The 18,883-nt window shown below is 38.8% G+C and overlaps 1 protein-coding gene across 3 annotated transcripts in view; it reads left to right on the forward strand.

The window, feature by feature from the left end:
- The window catches only part of FAM169B (Protein), an 88,856-nt gene that overhangs the window by 50,354 nt on the left and 19,619 nt on the right, over window positions 1-18,883 (forward strand). For all 3 annotated transcript variants that reach the window (XM_072737185.1, XM_072737187.1, XM_072737186.1), the window contains exon 5: window positions 5,729-5,906. In XM_072737185.1, coding sequence (XP_072593286.1) covers window positions 5,729-5,906 — 178 coding nt within the window. The remainder of the gene's footprint in view (window positions 1-5,728; window positions 5,907-18,883) is intronic.

The raw sequence follows: 18,883 nt of genomic DNA on the forward strand, positions 1-18,883 counted from the left end.
TTTGCAGATGAAGAAATTGAGGCTGAGCCACACAGTTAGTGAGTGACTTAACTGGACACAAATTCCAGTTTCTTTGACATTAGGCCTGGAGGTTTTTGATGCGCTGTGGCTTCATAGAACAGTTCTAAAGCCAAAACCTAGGAGGATGGCAGGGGTGAGGGCAAGTGCCACAGCAGCTCCTCAGAGTCCCTGTGGTGTCTTCTCCTTTGCCGTTTGGCTAGGGCAGAGGCTGAGGAGAAAGGTAATAACTTGTGAAGAATTTAGACTATTTACATCATGTCTGTCCATTTTAATTTGATTGGCATATTTATCTTAATTCTATAGAATTGGAGTTCTTCTTGGCAATCTTAAAATGGTGGCTCTGTCCACAGTTGTCTGGAATTCCACTTGATCTTCCTCACTGGCACCTGTAAATACTGAATGAAATATCAATATTCTTTTGGGTTTGGTTTAGAGAATGAATTCATAACTTGGGTTTTTTCCCCTGTATCAAACAATTAAGAAAAACAAATTCTGTTCTGTTTTTTTCCTTCACACAACCAGTTCATTGAAATCTAATACACATGCTGTCAATTTTATCCTTTCAAAGTATACAATTTGTTGATTTTCAGAATTTGCAGAGTTGTGCATCAGTCACCACTATTGAATTCTAGAGTGTTTTCAGCATCCCCAAACGAAACCCCTTACCTATCAGCAGTCACCTCTCATTTCTCTCTTTCCCCAGACCCTCACAAGGAATCTACTTTCTGTCTCTATGCATTTGTCTATCCTGGACATTTCTCATTCCCAGAATCAGATAATATGTAGTCTTTTGTGTCCGGCTTCTCTCGCTGAGCATGTCTTTAAGGATCATCCACATTGTAGTGTGTCAGAATTCCATTGCTCTTTAGGGTTGGATAGTATCCCACTGCATGGTTAGAGCATGTGTGTTTATCCGTGTATCTGTTAGTGGAATAATGTCACCATGAACACCTGTGTTTTTTTTGTTGTTGTTGTTTCTGTTGTTTTAAAGATATTTATTTATTTATTCATGAGAGACACAGAGAGAGAGGCAGAGACATAGGCAGAAGGAGAAGCAGGCTCCATGCAGGGAGCCCGATGCGGGACTTGATCCCAGGACTCTAGGATCACACCCTGAGCCAAAGGCAGATGCTCAACTGCTGAGCCACCCAGGCGTCTTTCACCATGAACATCTGTGTACAAGTTTTTGTGAGTAAACGTATTTTCAATTCTGTTGGGTACATACCCAGGAGTAGAATTACAAGTCATAATGGTAATTCACTATATAACTTGTTGAGGAACTGCCAAACAGTTCCTCAGCAGGCATACCATTTAACACCCCACTAGTAACATCTGAGGGCTTCCATCTCTCCATGTCCTCTCTGATACTTATTATTGTCTTTTTTTTTAAAGAATAAAATAAGATTTAATTTTAAACAAATTCTAGGTCACAGGTGAAATCTACTGGTAAAGGATAGTTCATTAAGGTATTTAGGATATTCCAAATACTTGTTTTTTAGGTATAATAGCAGGTTCTGAAGGGGAGGCCTCCATGGTTATCTGGTTGTTACCTGGTTTGCTGAAATCCCCTAAAGCAAGAAAGGATGGAGAACTGGAGGTACTAGAATATCTCCCCAACCAACTGCCCTCCAAAAGGGAATCAATCTACAAACGAGCTAGTTATTGACAACGACATACTGTTCTTAAAGTATGTTAAAAACAAGTCTGACTAGTGATTATGAGAATGGAGATGTTTAAACATTTGATATATTATAAAGATAAGACTATTGCTCAACAATTACAAGTATTCAAACATGTATTTTTCTACATAACTTACTATGAGATGATCAATGTTAAATAAAATACTAATTTTCATCATCTGTTTCAATTTATGTCTTGTTGACCAATTCTTCATTTTTCCTTCCAATTGCATGCCTTTGAGGCAATGAAGAATTTTAACCACAATAGTTGTGGACAAGAATATTCATCTGCAGCTACCTGTATGCTCATTACATGCAGATGTGCTCCTAGTGGTTTTATCAGAGCCATCCTCTGAGCGGTTTCTGGAAAACATCAGGACAATCTTCATTCATCTTCACTTCATAGACTCTGTTGCACCTCAAAGAGCCCGGCAACTGGCCCACAGACCCTACCACCTGGCCTGCTTGGCCGAGGTGCTTCAATCCATCGCTGGCCTCATGGAAAAGCTGTCTTTTTTTTTTTTTTTTTAATGCTATCCATCCTACTGGAGGGGAGAAGTGCTATCTCTTGTAGTCCTGAGCTGCATTTCTCTGATGGCTAAGGGTGTTAAGCATTTTTTCATGTACTTATTGGCCATTTGTATGTCCCCTTTGGGAAAATACCTGTTAAAATCGTTGGCCTTCTTTTTGATTGGGTTATTTGACTTCTTAACTGCTGAGCTGTAAAAATTTTTCATATATTCTGGATGCCAGTCCTTATTGTGTACATTACATATCTGATTTGCAAATACTGTTTTCCCATCTGGGGGTTTTCATACCTGTTCCCTGTCCCCAGCTTAATGAGATATATCTTACATAAATATTGTGTAAATTTATGGTATACATTGGTCTGATACACTTACATGTTGCAAAATGATTGCCGCCTTGGTGTCGGCTAACACCTGCATCCCATTACATAATTGTGATTTTTTTTTTTTGTAATGAGAACATTTAAGATCTACTCTCTTAGTAACTTTAATATAATACAGTACTATTAGCTATAATTACTCTGCTGTATATTAGATTCCCAGAACTTATTAATCTTAAAATTGGAAGTTTATACTTTTTTTTTTTTTGGAAGTTTATACTTTTTGACCAATATCTTCTCTCTTCTACCTCCAGTCTCTGGTAATCACCATTCTGTTCTCTGTTCCTATGAGCTGGGCTTTTCTAAGATTCCACACATGAGATCATGCAGTATTTGTCTTTGACTTATTTCACTTAGCATAATGCCCTCTAGTTGCATCCGTATTGTTATAAACAGCAGGATGCAGGATGTTTTCAGGTCGTGTTTTAATCGACTCAATAGGTACTGTTTTGAAAAGGGCCTCCCCTCACCTGCAAATTTAACAGTGGCTTGAGAATCAGCCAATGGGTGTGGGCGACCTGGTGTACCCATTTGTGTTGATGTTTTGGCCCCTTCTCACAGGTGGGCCAGAGGTATTTAGTGGTTGGGTGAATGCCATGAGGAGTCTGACTCGCTCCTTGAATAATTTATTTTTCAGAACAAGAGAGGTCACTTCTCTGTGTCAAATTTTCTGTGTTTAGATGAGGAAGACCCTAAATTTTCTGAAAATGTGGTCAATGTTGTGAACAGAAACTTGAATGTTACTTGCAGTTAATGAATCGTGTTTTAAAGATTGATCTGCCCCAACTGTCTATGGAGATAATTTCCTTCTCCATTGGTAGAATTTTGGGTCTTAGCTTTTTTTTCTTTTAATTACATTTTGTTTCTTAGCCAGCTATGTTTCATAAATTACAAAAAAAAAAAAAAAAAAAGCTTAATGTTCTTTCTGTTAATGTAATTAGTGGTCCTAATTGAGGGATTAGAACTGGATCTGTATTTTGTGTTTCCAGAAACATTTCTAAGTCAGAATCACATGTCACACATCCCCCTTCCCCAATGAAATTGGACAAATTAAGTGCGTTTTCTTTTCTCCTTTTTCTCCTGCCAGTTTTTGATTGGATATTTCCCTTCTGCCAGATGCAATCTGCTTTTCTCTTCTGGCTTTCCTCTGAACTCTTTTGGTTTTATAAGTTGAAAAAATAACCTCCCACATCACCCCACTCAGGTTTTGTGACCAGCTTATTATTCCTCAAGTCTGAACTTGATTTGGCTGCTACTGTCTAAGATACAAAATTGGGGCAGCTTCTTCAAGTTGAGCTTGGTGTGGTTTTCACAAAGCTTTTTCTTATTTAAGATTTGGCTCCAGATGAAGGTGAACTTTTACATTCTGGACCAATTAATAAATTTATTGGCACCGAAACACTTTGTGCCATTTGTGAGGGGGCAGCAAGCTGCCTTACTTTTAATATCAGAGCATTTGAAAACAAGTGGGATTTTTGTTTTTTTATTACCCACTCTTCCCCAAAAACAAGTGTTTTAAGGACGACTCAGGCAATCTTCTCCCTTGACTGGTGGACGAAATTGAGGCTCAGAGGGTTGGGTATTGCTAAGGATCTCCCAGCAAATCCAGGCTGAGAAGCCACAGACACAAATGATGATGATGATGATAAAAATCTAAGGATTAAGTATTCGATATAAAACTAAGCGTATTTATAATAAACTTCCCTTTTCCAAAGCCTTAGTCATAATGGATGAAGATGCAGAAGGGAACTATGGGCTCGGCTGTAGCAGGTGCACCAGCCTGGGACTCAGAAGGCCTGGCCTGTTTTGAGCCTGCCTGCCTCTGACAGAGCCCTCATCCAGCTGTCATAGTCCTCTTTGGAATGAGGCAGGGAAATCAATAAATGTAATCACTTAACCCTCCTTGAATTTCAATTTCCTTACCTATAAATCAAAACCTCCCCGGGAAGGGGCGGAGAATCGTATGCCAGCTTGTGAGTGGAAGTCACAGTCCATTTAATGGCATTGCTGACCTCGTGGTGATGCATAAGATGGGGTGACGAACACCCACACACTTAGGCTGTCACATAGCAGTCTTATCAGAGTAAAATCTAATAAAACAATACGGTCACTAGATCAATAGTTGATTGGGTTCATCCCAAATACTACATTTAGTGCTTGCCTGTGGTTGTCCAGAGACTGCATTTAGGAGGACTGTGTGACCACATCCACGCTCAGCACATAGTGTGGGATTGATTAGTTATGTCTGCTGGGGGTGCAGGATCAGCAGGCCTTTGTTTATGCCACACATTTGCCACCTGTGGACTATACAGTTGCAGAAAAATTTAAGAGACAGGAGCATGAGGTCATTTTGACTTGTTAATGCTAAAACTCTTTGTAGGCCTGACCTTGACCACACCCAGTTTCCTCATGTGTCATGACATTGTGGTGGGCAAGAAGTTGTTTTGTTTTATAGTTTTAGAACAAGATGGAGCTTGACTTCTCAGTAATTCTCTGGAATTGAGACTGTAGCATGTGCTCCAAATCTATCACATCACAAGCCATTGCAAATCATTTGTTTTTGGTATAGTCATTGATCCCCCCATTTCTTTACCCTCCTTCTGAGGGCCAGAATTCTGGGGCTGGTATTAAAAATGACATATTGGGTTTATTTCTAGACTATTCAGGGGATCTGCTGAAATGGCTTGCCTCTAGTTACCCCCTGGAGGTAACTTCCTGTTTTGTGGACCTGCAGTGGATTGACATCTGTGGCCCCTCTGGCCCTGCCCCTCACTCCTAGAGGCTAATGGGTATGAAAAGCCAAGGTTGTGAAAACCTCTGTGAGAAACTTAATGATTCACATTTTGGCTCTTTAACACGGAAGAAATTGTGTGATGGTGGCGCACACACCTGGCCCCAACATGTGGGTTGATTCCAAGGTCAAAATTTATCGCATGTGATTTTCCTCTCTCACTTCTTTTCTTTTCTTTTCTTTTCTTTTCTTTTCTTTTCTTTTCTTTTCTTTTCTTTTCTTTCTTTTCTTTCTTTTCTTTTCTTCCTTTCCTTTCTTTTCTTTTCTTTTCTTTTCTTTTCTTTTCTTTTCTTTTCTTTTCTTTTCTTTCTTTTCTTCTTCCCTTCAAAGGTTCAGTCATTTGGGGAAAGGATCGTGCTTTTCATTCTGAACGTCGTTATTTTTGGAAGATTGGAGAGAAATTTGGATGACGGTGACATGTTTTTTTTACCTCACTCTGTGAAGGAGCAAGCAAAAATTCTGTGGCAGGATGGAGCAGCCGTTGGATTTTACACAACCAAAAGGAAAGGTAAGGGGCACAGGGCCCTGGGTGGGTGGGTGGCTGGCGGGGGGGTGGGGGGAGCTCTCTAGATGTCTACCTGCCTCCGAGGACTCCCTCAGCACAAATGTTCCTTGGAGAGAACCTTCTGGCACAGGAAGTTTCACTAATTCAGTTGCCCTGTAAATAAGCCCGAGTAAACCCAATTTATGGATTTCATTTTCTCATTTCTCATTTTACTGGCAAATAGAATGAAAAGCGTGTCCTTTGGATTCCCAGCCAGTGCCATGTCCCTCATAACATGCTTATTGCCACTAATGGTGTAAAATGACTCTGCAAAGCACAACACTGTTCATTGCTTTTCCTTAATGTTACCAATTAGCTGTCAGGAAAAATACTATTGCTAATAGCTGACATGTGGTGCAAAAGCACACTGGATGCCAAAGTTTATAGACGTTACCTCAGAACAGGGGGAGCTCGGCCATCATAATAAGGTCGGGGTAAAATACTGGGACCTATTTTTAGGAGCTGTGATGAGAAGTGAGTGTGATACTGGGACCATTTTGCTTTGGGGATTGGTCTCTTTCTTTAAAGTCACTTTCTTTAATACCTTCTTGAGTTTTTAAAGGCTGTCAACATCTCTACTCCCAGTAGAGATGTCGTCCCAGCCCTGTCCTTTTAGTTCTTATTAAGTCCTAAATTTTAGGGATGTCTGGGTGGCTCAGTGGTTGAGCATCTGCCTTTGGCTCAGGTCATGATCCTGGGGTCCTGGGATTGAGTCCCACATTAAGCTCCCCGCAGGAAGCCTGCTTCTCCCTCTGCCTGTCTCTGCCTCTCTCTGTGTGTCTCTCTTGAATAAATAAATGAATTCTAAAAAAAAAAAAGTTCTAAATTTTAGCAAGAATAAAGTTTCTCAGTGAACCACCATGCTGTTCTCTGGGGTTAGGTGTTTTTCCCAGGGGGATCGAAAGGCTGATTGTGGTGTTGAACTTTGTTTACACTTCGTGTTTGCTCCACCTGTTCAGGATGGAGTAAATCCATTTTTCTCCCTTGCAGTGTGAAACAACCAGTCTCCCATGCAAACAACTCCCATTAGTTACATGTTAAGGTCCGTCCAGACATGTAAGTGGAAAGGTTGGTTGTGGCTGCTTTGTTCTTCCCAAGGCTGACCCAGACCTCAGAGTGGAAGGAGGACCCTAAGATATTGAGATGAGACAGGTCAGCCTCAGTGTTTAGGTTTCTGCGTCCTCTTCATTTTTGAATTCCATGAACTTGGTGGAAAGTTCTTTGAAGCTGCTTATGTGGTCCCATCATTACATCTATGAATTGATTTTTTTTTAACTGATTTTTTTAAGTGGCTATTGACTTTTATTTACTCAACAGTTTATGTTGTTTAAGAAGTACCAAACCAGGGCAGCCCGGGTGGCTCAGCAGTTTGGCGCCACCTTCAGCCCAGGGTCTGATCCTGGAGACCCCGGGATCGAGTCCCATGTCAGGCTCCCTGTGGGGAGCCTGCTTCTCCCTCTGCCTGTGTCTCTGCCTCTCTCTGTCTCTGTCTCTGTGTCTCTCATGAATAAATAAATAACATCTTAAAAAAAAAAGTACCAAACCTGTATAAGATTAAATAAAGAAAATAAAATACATGCTTCAATATATATACATTGCCAATTAAAACTTTTTTTTTTGCCTTTTGTTAGATTAACTTATTTTTGGAGAGTTAGAATAAAAATATTTCTGTTAGAATAAATACATACATGTTGCCATTAGCAATGTATAAGAGCTCCAGCCACTCCACATCCTTGCCAATACTCGGTATTGTCAGTCTTTTTAATTTTACCTATTCTACTAGGTGGGAAGTAGCATTTAACTTTGGTTTAAATTTGCATTTCCCTAATTGTAAACGATACTGATTATGTCTTCATGTGCTTTGTTGATGGTCACGTATCTTCTTTAAGTGTCTGTTAAATATTTTAGCCCATATTTTATTGGGTTGTTTGCTTGTTGCAGTTTCTTCATATGTTATAGATGTCAGTTCTTTATCAGATATGTATTTGGAAAACATTTTCATTTTGGTACAATAGTATTTTTCAGAGAGCAGACATTTGAAATTTTGATGAAGTCTATTTTATCAGTTTACCAATTTTTATTATTATTCAAGTGAAAATATCTGCTAATTTGTGATTTTTATGAGTTCTTTAAATGAGTTTTAAATTTCCAGATATTCCAGATGTTTTATTTATTTATTTATTTTTGATTTCTAACTTAATTCTGTTGCAGTAAGAGAATGTAGTCTATTACATTTTAATATTTTAAGAACTATTGAGAATTGTTTAATGATCCAGTATATTGTTTGTATTGGTCGATGTTCCCTGTGGACTTGAAAGAATGTGTATGTTTCGTAGGTATTGGGTTTCGTGTTCTGGAAATATTAGTTGGATGAAGGTAGTTAATAATGTTATTCAGATTTTCTACATTCTTACTGATATTTTTGTCTAGTTCTATCAATTTCTGGCGGTTTATTAAAGTCTTTATGATTGTAGATTCATCTCTCATTTTAGTTCTGTTAGTTTTTACTTTATGTGTTTTGAGGCTTTGTTATCAGTGACATCTATATTTATAATGGTTTTACCTACCTGATATATTGGCCATTTTATCGTTATGAAGTCCCAAATTATCTTCAGTAATATTTCTTGTTATGAAGTCTTTTTTATTTGATATTAATAGACACTTCATCTTTCTTATGCCTATTGTTTGCATGGAATATATTCTTTGTAGCTTTTATATTTAGTCTGTTTATGTCTTTATTATTTGAAGCATATATTTTGTTGACAGCATACAATTGGATCTTGGATTTTAAACCTTGTCTTTTGAATGGAGTGTTAGTCCATTTACGTTTAATTTTTGATGTGCTTATACTGAAGTCTCCCCCCCCCCTTTTTTAAAGATTTTATTTATTTATTCATGAGAAACACAGAGGGAAGGCAGAGACATAGGCAGAAGGAGAAGCAGGGAGCCCAAAGTGGAACTCAATCCCGGAACTCCAGGATCATGCTCTGAGCTGAAGGCAGATGCTCAACTGCTGAGCCACCCAGGAATCCCGAGGTCTTCCCTTTTGCAGTTTGTTTTGTGTCTTCTGTTTTTTTGTTCCTCTGTTCCTCATTTATGTCTTCTTTTATTTTAATCAGATATTTTTTAGTATTTCACTTTAATTTCTCTATTGGCTTTCTAGTTCTATATTTTTGCATTTTTAAATTGTTAGTTATTGCTCCAGGAATCACATATGCATCTTAAACTTTTTCCAATTTACTTATAATTACTATGGAATTACTTCAGATAAAATATAGAAGTCTTGCAACAGTGTATTTGTATTTACCCCTCATTTTATTTACATAGTGCTCTTATTATATATTAGATCCATTTCTGCTATAGATCTATTAATATTGATTTATAATTTTTAATTTAATAGTCATCTTTTAGAGGTATTAAAATAAAAAATATCGTTAAAATCTTGACTCAAATACTCACCTTTTGAATAAATTTTAATTTTTAAATTTAATCCCACTTGCCACCCAGTGTCGTTTTTCTTTCAGACTAAAGTACTTCCCTTAGAATTTGCTGTAGTGCAGTTTTGGTGGCAACAAATATCTCAGTTTTTATTTACTGAAAATATATTTTATTTCACAGTCATATTTGAAGGATAGCTTAACTGGATATAGAATTATTACTGATAGTTCCCCCCCATACCCCCAGTGCTTTGAATATGTTTTTCCAGTCTTCTTGCTTTCATGATTTCTGCTGAGAAGTCAACCAATTATTTATTGTTATTCCCTCATACGTAACATATAGGTTTCTTTGATTGCTTTAAAAAATTTCCCTTGAACTTTAGTTTTTCTTTGTAATTTGAGTGTAGTGTGACTAGGAATGATTTTATTTCTGTTTATCTTTCTTGGGGATTGGTAAGCTTCTTGAATTTTCAATGTTTTCTACCATATTTTGGTACTTTTTGGCCATTATTTCTTCAATTTTTAAAAAATCCTGCTTTCAGAATGCCTAGGTGACTCAGTGGTTGAGCATCTGCCTTCAGCTCGCGGCATGATCTTGGGGCTCGGGGATGGAGTCCCACATCGGGCTTCCTGCGAGGAACCTGCTTCTCTTTCTGCTTATGTCTCTGCCTCTCTCTCTCTCTGTGTCTTTCATGAATAAATAAATAAAATTAAAAAAAAATTCCTGCTTTCATTGTTCTTTTCCTGGGATTCCAGTTAGTTGTATGTATGTTGGAGTGCTTCATAATGTCTTAAGTTTTGTCTCTGTGGTTTTGTTCATTTTTCTTCAAACATTTTTCTTTCTTTGTTGGGTGATTTCTACTGGTATAGAGTCAAGTTCATCTACCATCTCCAATCTGTTGTGAGACCGCTGAAAATTTTAGTAAATGTACTTTTTAGCTCTGGAATTTATATTATTTTGTGTAGTTGCTATTTCTCTGTTGAGATTTTCTATATATTTCCCTCTAATTTTTGAATTATTTTAATGCTTTGAATGTATTTGTAAATCCATTTTAAGGCCTTTATAAAATCCAACATCTCAGTCTACTTAAAATCAGTTATATTGACTACCTTTTTTTTCCCCCTGAGTATGGGTCACACTTTCCTGTTTGTTTTGTGTGTGTGTGTGTGTGTGTGTGTGTGTGTTGAGCAGAGATAGTGTAACAACTCTAGTTTTTGTGTGTGTATGTTTTCTGAGGATTTTTAGATTTTTGATCTAGTAGCTGTTCAACTTGCCTGGATTCAAATGGCGATTTGAATTATCCTTTGTGTTATGTAGCTACTTGACATCTGTGTGTGACTTCCCATGACTCCTTTTTAGCTTGGCCCTAGAAAGGTCCTCCCTGTGCCTGCAGATTTGGTGGTCAGACAAAGATTTGGGTGTGGATTTCCTGAGGGTTTTTGTTTGTTTATTGTTGTTGTTTTTTGTTTTTATTTTGGTTTTTCTCCTGCTGGTTTGGGGTTCTGTACTTCACTATTCAAGCCCATTTGGCTTCAGCTCTCTGTCACTTGAGCTGTCTCAGCTGGGGAATGTCTGTATTTAATGAAAGTATCAAACTCTCAGATCTGATCCTGTGTGGTGCCATTTTTCAAAAGTGGATATCTCTCTGGTCTTTGACTTTTTTTCTCATTGGGTTCCCTGTGGGTTTCTTCACTCATGTGTAGGCTAGCTGTAAGCCAGGGATTTGGGCAATTGCTCTGAATTTGAGTCTGGTTCATTCCGTGGTTGTCATACTGCCAGAACTTCCCCTTTAAATTTCCAGCTGCTTTCCTAATCCTAAATCTGATCTCTGACACCTTTACCTGGTATTGCTTCAGCTTTTCTCACCAGTGTTTTCTGTAGCTTTGGGGGTTGAGTTATACCCCATAGCCAGTAAGCTGCAAACCCACAGGTTTTACCTATTCAGTTGCAATTTTCCCTTCCTTCCTCCCCTCCCCTCCCCTCCCCTCCCCTCCCCTCCCCTCCCCTCTCCTCTCCTCTCCTCTCCTCTCCTCTCCTCTCCTCTCCTCTCCTCTCCTCTCCTCCCCTCTCTTTCCTTTCCTTTCTCTCCCTTCCTTTTCCTTTTCCTTTTCCTTTTCCTTTTCCTTTTCCTTTTTTTCCTTTTCCTTCCTCTTTCTTTCTACACCACAGGGCTTCAACTCATGACCATAAAATCAAGACCTGAGCTGACATCAAGAGTTGGATGCTCGGGATGCCTGAGTGGCTCAGTGGTTGAGCATCTGCCTCTGGTTCAGGGCATGGTCCCAGAGTCCCAGGATGGAGTCCCGCATCAGGCTCGGCTTGAGGAGCCTCCTTCTCCCTCTGCCTATGTTTCTGCCTCTTTCTGCATCTCTCATGAATAAATAAATAAAATCTTTAAAAAAAAAAGTTGGATGCTCAACCAACTGAACCACCCAGGCACCCTTCCAGTTGCAATTTTCTGAAATTAAATTTTCCTCTATTCAGTGGTGTCTTTAAATGATTTCTTATATTTTTTTATTTCTTTTTTTTAAAGATTTTATTTATTTACTCATGAGAGACACAGAGATAGAGGCAGAGACGTAGGTGGAGGGAGAAGTGGGATTTCTGTGAGGAGCCTGATGCAGGACTCGATCCCAGGATCCTGGGATCATGACTGAGGCAGATGTTCAATCACTGAGCCACCCAGGTGCCTTTACATTTATTTCTTAAATAGTTACCATATGTGGGGATTTGTGTGACCATTTCCTTCCACCACCATTATCTGTTCAGGTACGGACCATAGAATTTTATTCCTTTCCTTCCCATCTTTTTCTATAATCAGAGAGAGAGATTTATTTTAATGAATTAAGAAATGGAAAAAAAAAGAATTAAGAAATGGTTGTAGAGCAGTATACAAATAGTTTAAACAAAACATAATTTTAGTTAGGTATATTTTATTTGTATATTTTTGCTATATTTTATTATAGATATATTTTATTATATTTTACTATTTGCACAATGGTTTATGAAAAATCACTGGTGAATATGTTGGTTTAATGGACTACAGGAGGAGTTTGTAATTCAGAACAGTTAATATTTCTTCAGTCTCAGCTCTTCAGTGCTTGTCACAGCATTATGCAGTGTTTTTGTGTTGATGCTGAGGATATGGGCAGAGCACGTGGCATACTTCTCAACTTTGTATCATTACAATTTTTCCTCATGAGTTTAGATCCTTTTGATCCAGAATATCTGTTAATTTAGCTTAAGCTGGGCTACAGTGTATAATTTCATTCTAAGAGGAAAATAAAATGTGCAGACTCATCACACAGGGACCAGGATTCACCTATTTAAGAGTACATAGTTTCTAAGAGCATTTTTGGCACATATTTTTAAGTATTTAAAATATTTTTCAGACAGTAAAATTGACCCTTTTTTTTGATAGAATTCATACAGTTCTATGAATTTTGACCTATGTATAGATTCATGTAAGTACAACCATAATTAAAATACAGAATAAAAGCCACCATCCCTAAAACCTCCTTTGTGTTATCCCTAGGCATCTCCTACCCCATGGCTGCCACCTGAAACCCCTGGCAACCACTTTTTGTTTTCCATCACTATCGTTTTGTCCTGTAATGGAATCATATAGTTTGTAAGCTTTTGAGACTGACTTTTCCTTTTTTTTTTTTTTTTTAAGATTTTATTTATTTTAGAGAGAGAGAAAGAGAGCATGAGCAGAGGGGAGGGGCAAAGGGAGAGGGGAAAATCTCAAGCAGACTCCATGCTGAGTACAGAGCCCAACAGGGGGCTTGATCCCAGGATCCTGAGATCATGACCTGAGCTGAAATCAAGAGCCAGCTGTTCAAACGACTGAGCCACCCAGGCATCCTTAGAGATTGACTCTTTTCAATCAGCATAATGCCTTTATTCATCCAAGTCAATGTGTAGATCAGTAGTTTGTGCCTCTTTATTGCTGAGGAGCACATTTAGTTTGAAACAAGTGGGTGCCTTTGTATAGATTGAATGAGGTCTTTTCAGGTGGACTCTCTCTTTGGGAACATTTTCTTAATAGGCTGGTCTGAATTTCTCCCTTCATTTGACTGTTCAGTAATTGTCTTTCTTATGAAATATTGACACTTCAGCCATTTCACTATTTTATGTTGAAGTTCTCCCTAGATAATCAAAACTAATGAGTTTTACTTTAACTTTTGTTGTCAAATCACTAGTCCACAAAGCTGTCAGCATTCAAAGGAAGAACATACTGGACTGGTAAGTGGAGAGTTGGCCAATTTAAGGCAGAGCTGAGAAGTATTTTACTTTTGTATAAAAATCTAAAAAGAATAGCTTTGTATTTCAGATTCCTGAAAGCTCTAGCACTAATGCAAATCATAATAATGGGAGCGGCACTTAAAAGTATTAAATTAGGTGATTTGCAATCCAGACAGGCATGTGACCTGTGAGATGGCAGTGAAGCTTCAAAGTGGCCTCGGTTGCCCTGCTCATCAGGGGGTGTAGAAGATGTGAGGGGGGCTACTGCTCTTCCCTCCCCCAGATGTCCAGTGCCACAGGCACCTCCTGCAGTATGGTCCTATCAGGCAGGACCCCCTCAAGCCATCTTCTGGACTTCAACAGAAACATTAGCAGAAGTGGAATGAGTTGGGGAGTTCATTCTGATTGCTGCCGGATGAGTAAGGATTACTATTTGCGAGGAATGGAAGTCCTCTTGAAGACAGGGTATTGGAAGGTGCAGGGGGAAGTGCCTGGGATGTAGCCTGGCTTCTTTCTTTCTTTCTTTCTTTCTTTCTTTCTTTCTTTCTTTCTTTCTTTCTTTCTTTCTTCTTCCTTCCTTCCTTCCTTCCTTCCTTCCTTTCTTTCTTTCTTTCTTTCTTTCTTTCTTTCTTTCTTTCTTTCTTTCTTCTTCTCCTTTTTTCTTTTTTTTTTTTTTTTTAAGATTTCATTTATTAGAGAGAGAGTGCAGGATAGAAAGAGAGCATGAGCTGGAGGAGAAGCAGAGGGAGAGGGAGAAGTGGGCTCTCTGCTGAGCAGGGAACCTGATGTGGGGCTCCATCCCAGGACTCCAGGATTGTGACTTGAGCTAAAGGCAGACCCTTAACCAACTGAGTAGCCTGGATTCTTATGCTGGGATGTGCACAAGCAGCTCCTACATTCTCATCCTTGTAGACCTGCTAACTTTACTCACTTATATCTCTTGCTTCTTCCTGACCTTGACTTTAGTTTGCCACAATGCCCATCCGGCCTCTCCCTGTACTTGCTTTAAAGAACCAAGATCTACTGTGGTCCTCATTTCACTTCATTTCAAGTCTCTCCAAAGAATCAGATTGGTCCAGCTGGCCTGTGGATTGGTTTCTTGTGGATCATGGGTCCACCTTTAGATCAGCTGATTGTAGATAGTGGGCTAGCGTTCATGGTCCAGATATGGCCACCTAGCATTCGTTCTTTAACCGACGTTCTTTAATTGCTGTGGTAGGGGCAATTTTAAAGGACGGTAGGCTGGATAGACACCCCATAATAATCCATGGAAGAATCCTGTTTGTAAAGTCTCAGTCTGGCCTGGAATACTTCTGGTCAGGACCACCAGGCAGCCCTTCATTGCTGCACAGCGGAGGATGTGTAGTAGGAAAAAATGTCTAAAAATGCTCCTTAGGTTGGTGATAATGATAAAACATTTGGGCAATACCACTTGAGAGTGTATATTTAGAAGAGGAACTGCTAGCTGTAGCGGAAGCACACTTCCCCAGGGGATGCACAGCTGTCTCCCAAAACGGTTGTACACATGTACATGGTCACCTGCAAAAGGTGAGCATTTTTCTTGCTCCACATCTTTATCAATATTGGTCTCATCCTGATTTTTTTGCGGTTGCTGATCCTGTGGTTATGAAATAATATCTTATTTTAATGCCTATTTTCTAATTGTTGCTTGTAGATAGAAATGCCATTCATCTCTTCTGTGTTGATCTTACATCCATTAACCTTGCTAAACTTTCCTCTTAGTTCTATAATTTGTTGATAGTTTTCTTTTGCTTTTATAGTTTTTCTATGTTCTGTGCCATATGGACTGGATTATGTGCAGAATATAGCACAATGTTGAGCTGGAGCAGTTCTTTCTCCTATAATCTACAAAGAAGGTAAATTACTGATACAGATTTTCTTACATTAACAACTCGAGATAAAGTCAACTTGGCCAAAGTTATTTCTTTAAACAGATAAGCTCCCTCCCCCAATATTTTAGAGATAAATCAAATTTCATGGCACCTTATACATAAATTCCTCTTACAGTAGCAAAAATAATACATGCCAGGAAATGAAACTTTTAGAAGAAAAATGATATAATTAATGCTTATCTCTAAATGTATCCTCTTTTGGGATGATTCACATTAATGCATTGTTTTCAGTTCTTGAGAAAAGCTGATTTTTACAAATAGGTATTATAAACACTTAGGTCCTACCTGTGAAATTGATGTTTTTCTGGAGCAGGCATTGGCCACTATGGCCCATTGGCCAAATTCTGCTCATCCCCTATTTTGGTAAATAGAGTTTTTATTGGAACATAGTCATATCCACTCATATTGTCCACAGCTGATTTTGTACAACTGTAGAAATGAGTGGTTGCCCCTAAAGCCTAAAGTATTTTCTGGCTGGAATTTACAGAAAAAGTTTGCCAGTGCCTATTCCAATGAATACAACTTAAATGTCTCATACTTTTTTAAAAAAATGATTCTATGCAGATGGGTGTTAGCAATACTTCTTAGTGGGAGCAAGTCAGGAACATCCAGATCATTTACTAGTATTGTGAATAGATGTTCAACTGCCCCAGATTCCAAGGAGTCTGGTTCTGACCTTGTGCGTTGGGTTCACCACACACATGTAGTATGATTGTAGCAAAAGGCTAGCAAAAGTTAATGCTTCTAGCTGTTTCTGTTTTGGGTCTCCATGGATTGGGAGTATCCCAAATATGTTTATTATTCTGAACTTAATCTCTTGGACTGCCAACTGAGACCTGAATTTGGATTTTTAGAGCAGTTATTCTCAAAATGCTTCACAGAGCCAAATATCTGTGGCAGCCATGGTCAACATATTGTCTTTGGGATTAGCAGGACAAACCTGGACAGGTGCTTCATAGGCCCCACAAATGCTACTTTGTGAAAGGAAATGCACTGGGAGCAGGACTGCTTTTGGCCAGGCACTTGGTTCTTTTGTGCCTTGGGACCTTGTAACTTTCCTGGTGCTCAGGTCTTAGTTCTCAAAAACAGCCGGTGGTGGGAATACACTATGACTTTTGTCTTGCCACCTGCCTGTTTTACCTTCTTCCTGACAAATCTTTCTCTTTGAAGCAGATCCACTTTCTTCCATTACTTTCTGGCTGCCTGTTGCTATCGTTTTCCCATGGTGCACCATCTGTGATTTCTGTCTTAGGTATTTCAAGAATTCACTCAATGTCTTTGTGAGGTATAACTCTCCTTGTCTTTTCCTGTGTTTTGTTGGGGGTGCATATTTTTAATGGGCAGCCTATTGGCATCCCCTTGTTTATTCTTTGGTAGGCTTTGTCTCCTTCTCTCAGAGGTTCCTTCTTCAAGTCCTCCTAGGCTGTTGAAGGGAAAGCCCTCATCATGCACGTGTTATTTTATGCCTTTTAGTCATAATTTCATCGTAGATACCTCATTGATTATGCATCTCCTCCAGAACAGCCAGGGTAGTGAGCAGAGAAACCAGCCCCTTACAGTGATCAAAGGTAATTTGTATACTCTATTGAATTCAGTTTGTTAATGTTGGTCTAAGTTTTTGTCTTATGTTCAAGAATTACTGTTATTTACCTGTTTTTCCTATTGTTAGCTATTTTTTCTTTTTCCTTAAAAGGTTAGCCTCATAGACTAAGATGGAGAATATTCTCCTTTTCTGTTCTCTGGAATACTTTCCTTGGAAGGTTAGTAAAACTTCTATCTAAAGCCGCCTGGCCTGTGGCATTCAGTGTGAGAGAGGTTTAAATCACTGGTTTCATGTTTTGATGCTCATAGGACAGGTTAGTCTTTCTGTTTTTTTTATGAGCCAATTTTGATGGTTTGTATTGTTCTAGGAATTTGTCCTTTTTGTCTGTTTTCAAGTTTATCGGTGTAGAGTTATATTCTTGCCTTTGAAATCTCTGCCACATCTATAGTGGTATCTTTATTTTAATTCCTAATGTGCTTGATGTATGGTGTATTCATTCTTACTTTAGCAACTCTTGACATTTTAAAGAATCCTTTATGTTGTATTTTTGTTTTCTATTTTATTAATTTCTATCCTCCTTGTCTCCTTCCCTTTATTTTCTTTGGGTTTCTCTTCTGTTCTTTTTCAGTCCTATAAATTCTGATGCTTGGCTTATTAACTTTCAGCTTTTCCTGTTTATTTCCTATCAGCATTTATGGTAAGAATGATCTCATGCTGCTGTCAGTTTAGCAAGTTCACCCTGGTATAGCCTCATGGATTGAACATTCTGACTGGTTTGTGCTTTACCATAGTTTTGTCTGTCTGTTTTTGTTTTATCACCACCATTTTCTATGAATTGTGGTCTCCATGGATCTGTTCCTGTGACCTTTCTTTCCAGGATCAATTATCCTCAGGTAAAAGACCTTTCTGGATATTTAAATTTGCCTGAGAGATTGCATCTTTGTTTCGATTTTGAACAGTGCACATCTGGAATATGATTTAATCTTCTAAGTGTTGTTAGGTATAGACAACTTGTATAATCACTGAAGGTAACTTTGGACACAAAGCAGACAAAGAAGAAGAAAGGACAGGAGGTCTTGGTTCTTGGTTTAGTTCTGCCACCAGCTACTTTGGTGGTGTGGGCTGGTCTGAGTTTGCTCTGGGATCAACAGACTCACTGTGAGTTGATGAGAGGCAGTAGGGCAGTTGTTACATGGACAGAAGGGAGCCAAGCCCTTTGTTCTCTCCGTGTTTGTTGTTGTTGATGTTGTTTGTTGACCCTGTCAACAATCTTTCTTGACCCTGTCAGTTGCCATGTCTGTAAAATGGGTATAACGAATGAGATAATTACTGGGAATCTTCCCAACCATTCCATGCTATGTGATATGATTTCCTTGGATTTTATGTTCTCATTATGAGTGAAGAGTCTGTTGGCATGCAGCCAGCTCATTGCCTCTGCCCCTGTTCATAATCACATAATATTCTTATTACGGTTAATTGATAACTGTATTAAAAAGCCAATTCTCTGGCTTTGAGAATTGATTTTAAAGATTTTATTTTATTTTTGAGAGAGTGAGAGAGAGAGAGAGAGAGTGGGAACGGGGGTAAGGGCAGAGGGAGAGGGAGAAGCAGACTCTGCTGCTGAGCAGAGAGTCCAGCTTGGGGCTTGATCCCAGGACTCAGGATCATGACCTGAGCTGAAGGCAGACATTTAACCTACTGAACCATCCAGGTGCCCTGGGAATTGATTTTAGAAGATAGATTTTATTCGACCAACCTGATGATGTAATTAGCTTTTAGAAAGGACTGGTGGAGTGCTT

This window comes from Vulpes vulpes, chromosome 14 (genome assembly GCF_048418805.1).
Source record: "Vulpes vulpes isolate BD-2025 chromosome 14, VulVul3, whole genome shotgun sequence".
In the NCBI taxonomy this organism is placed as follows: Eukaryota; Metazoa; Chordata; class Mammalia; order Carnivora; family Canidae; genus Vulpes; species Vulpes vulpes.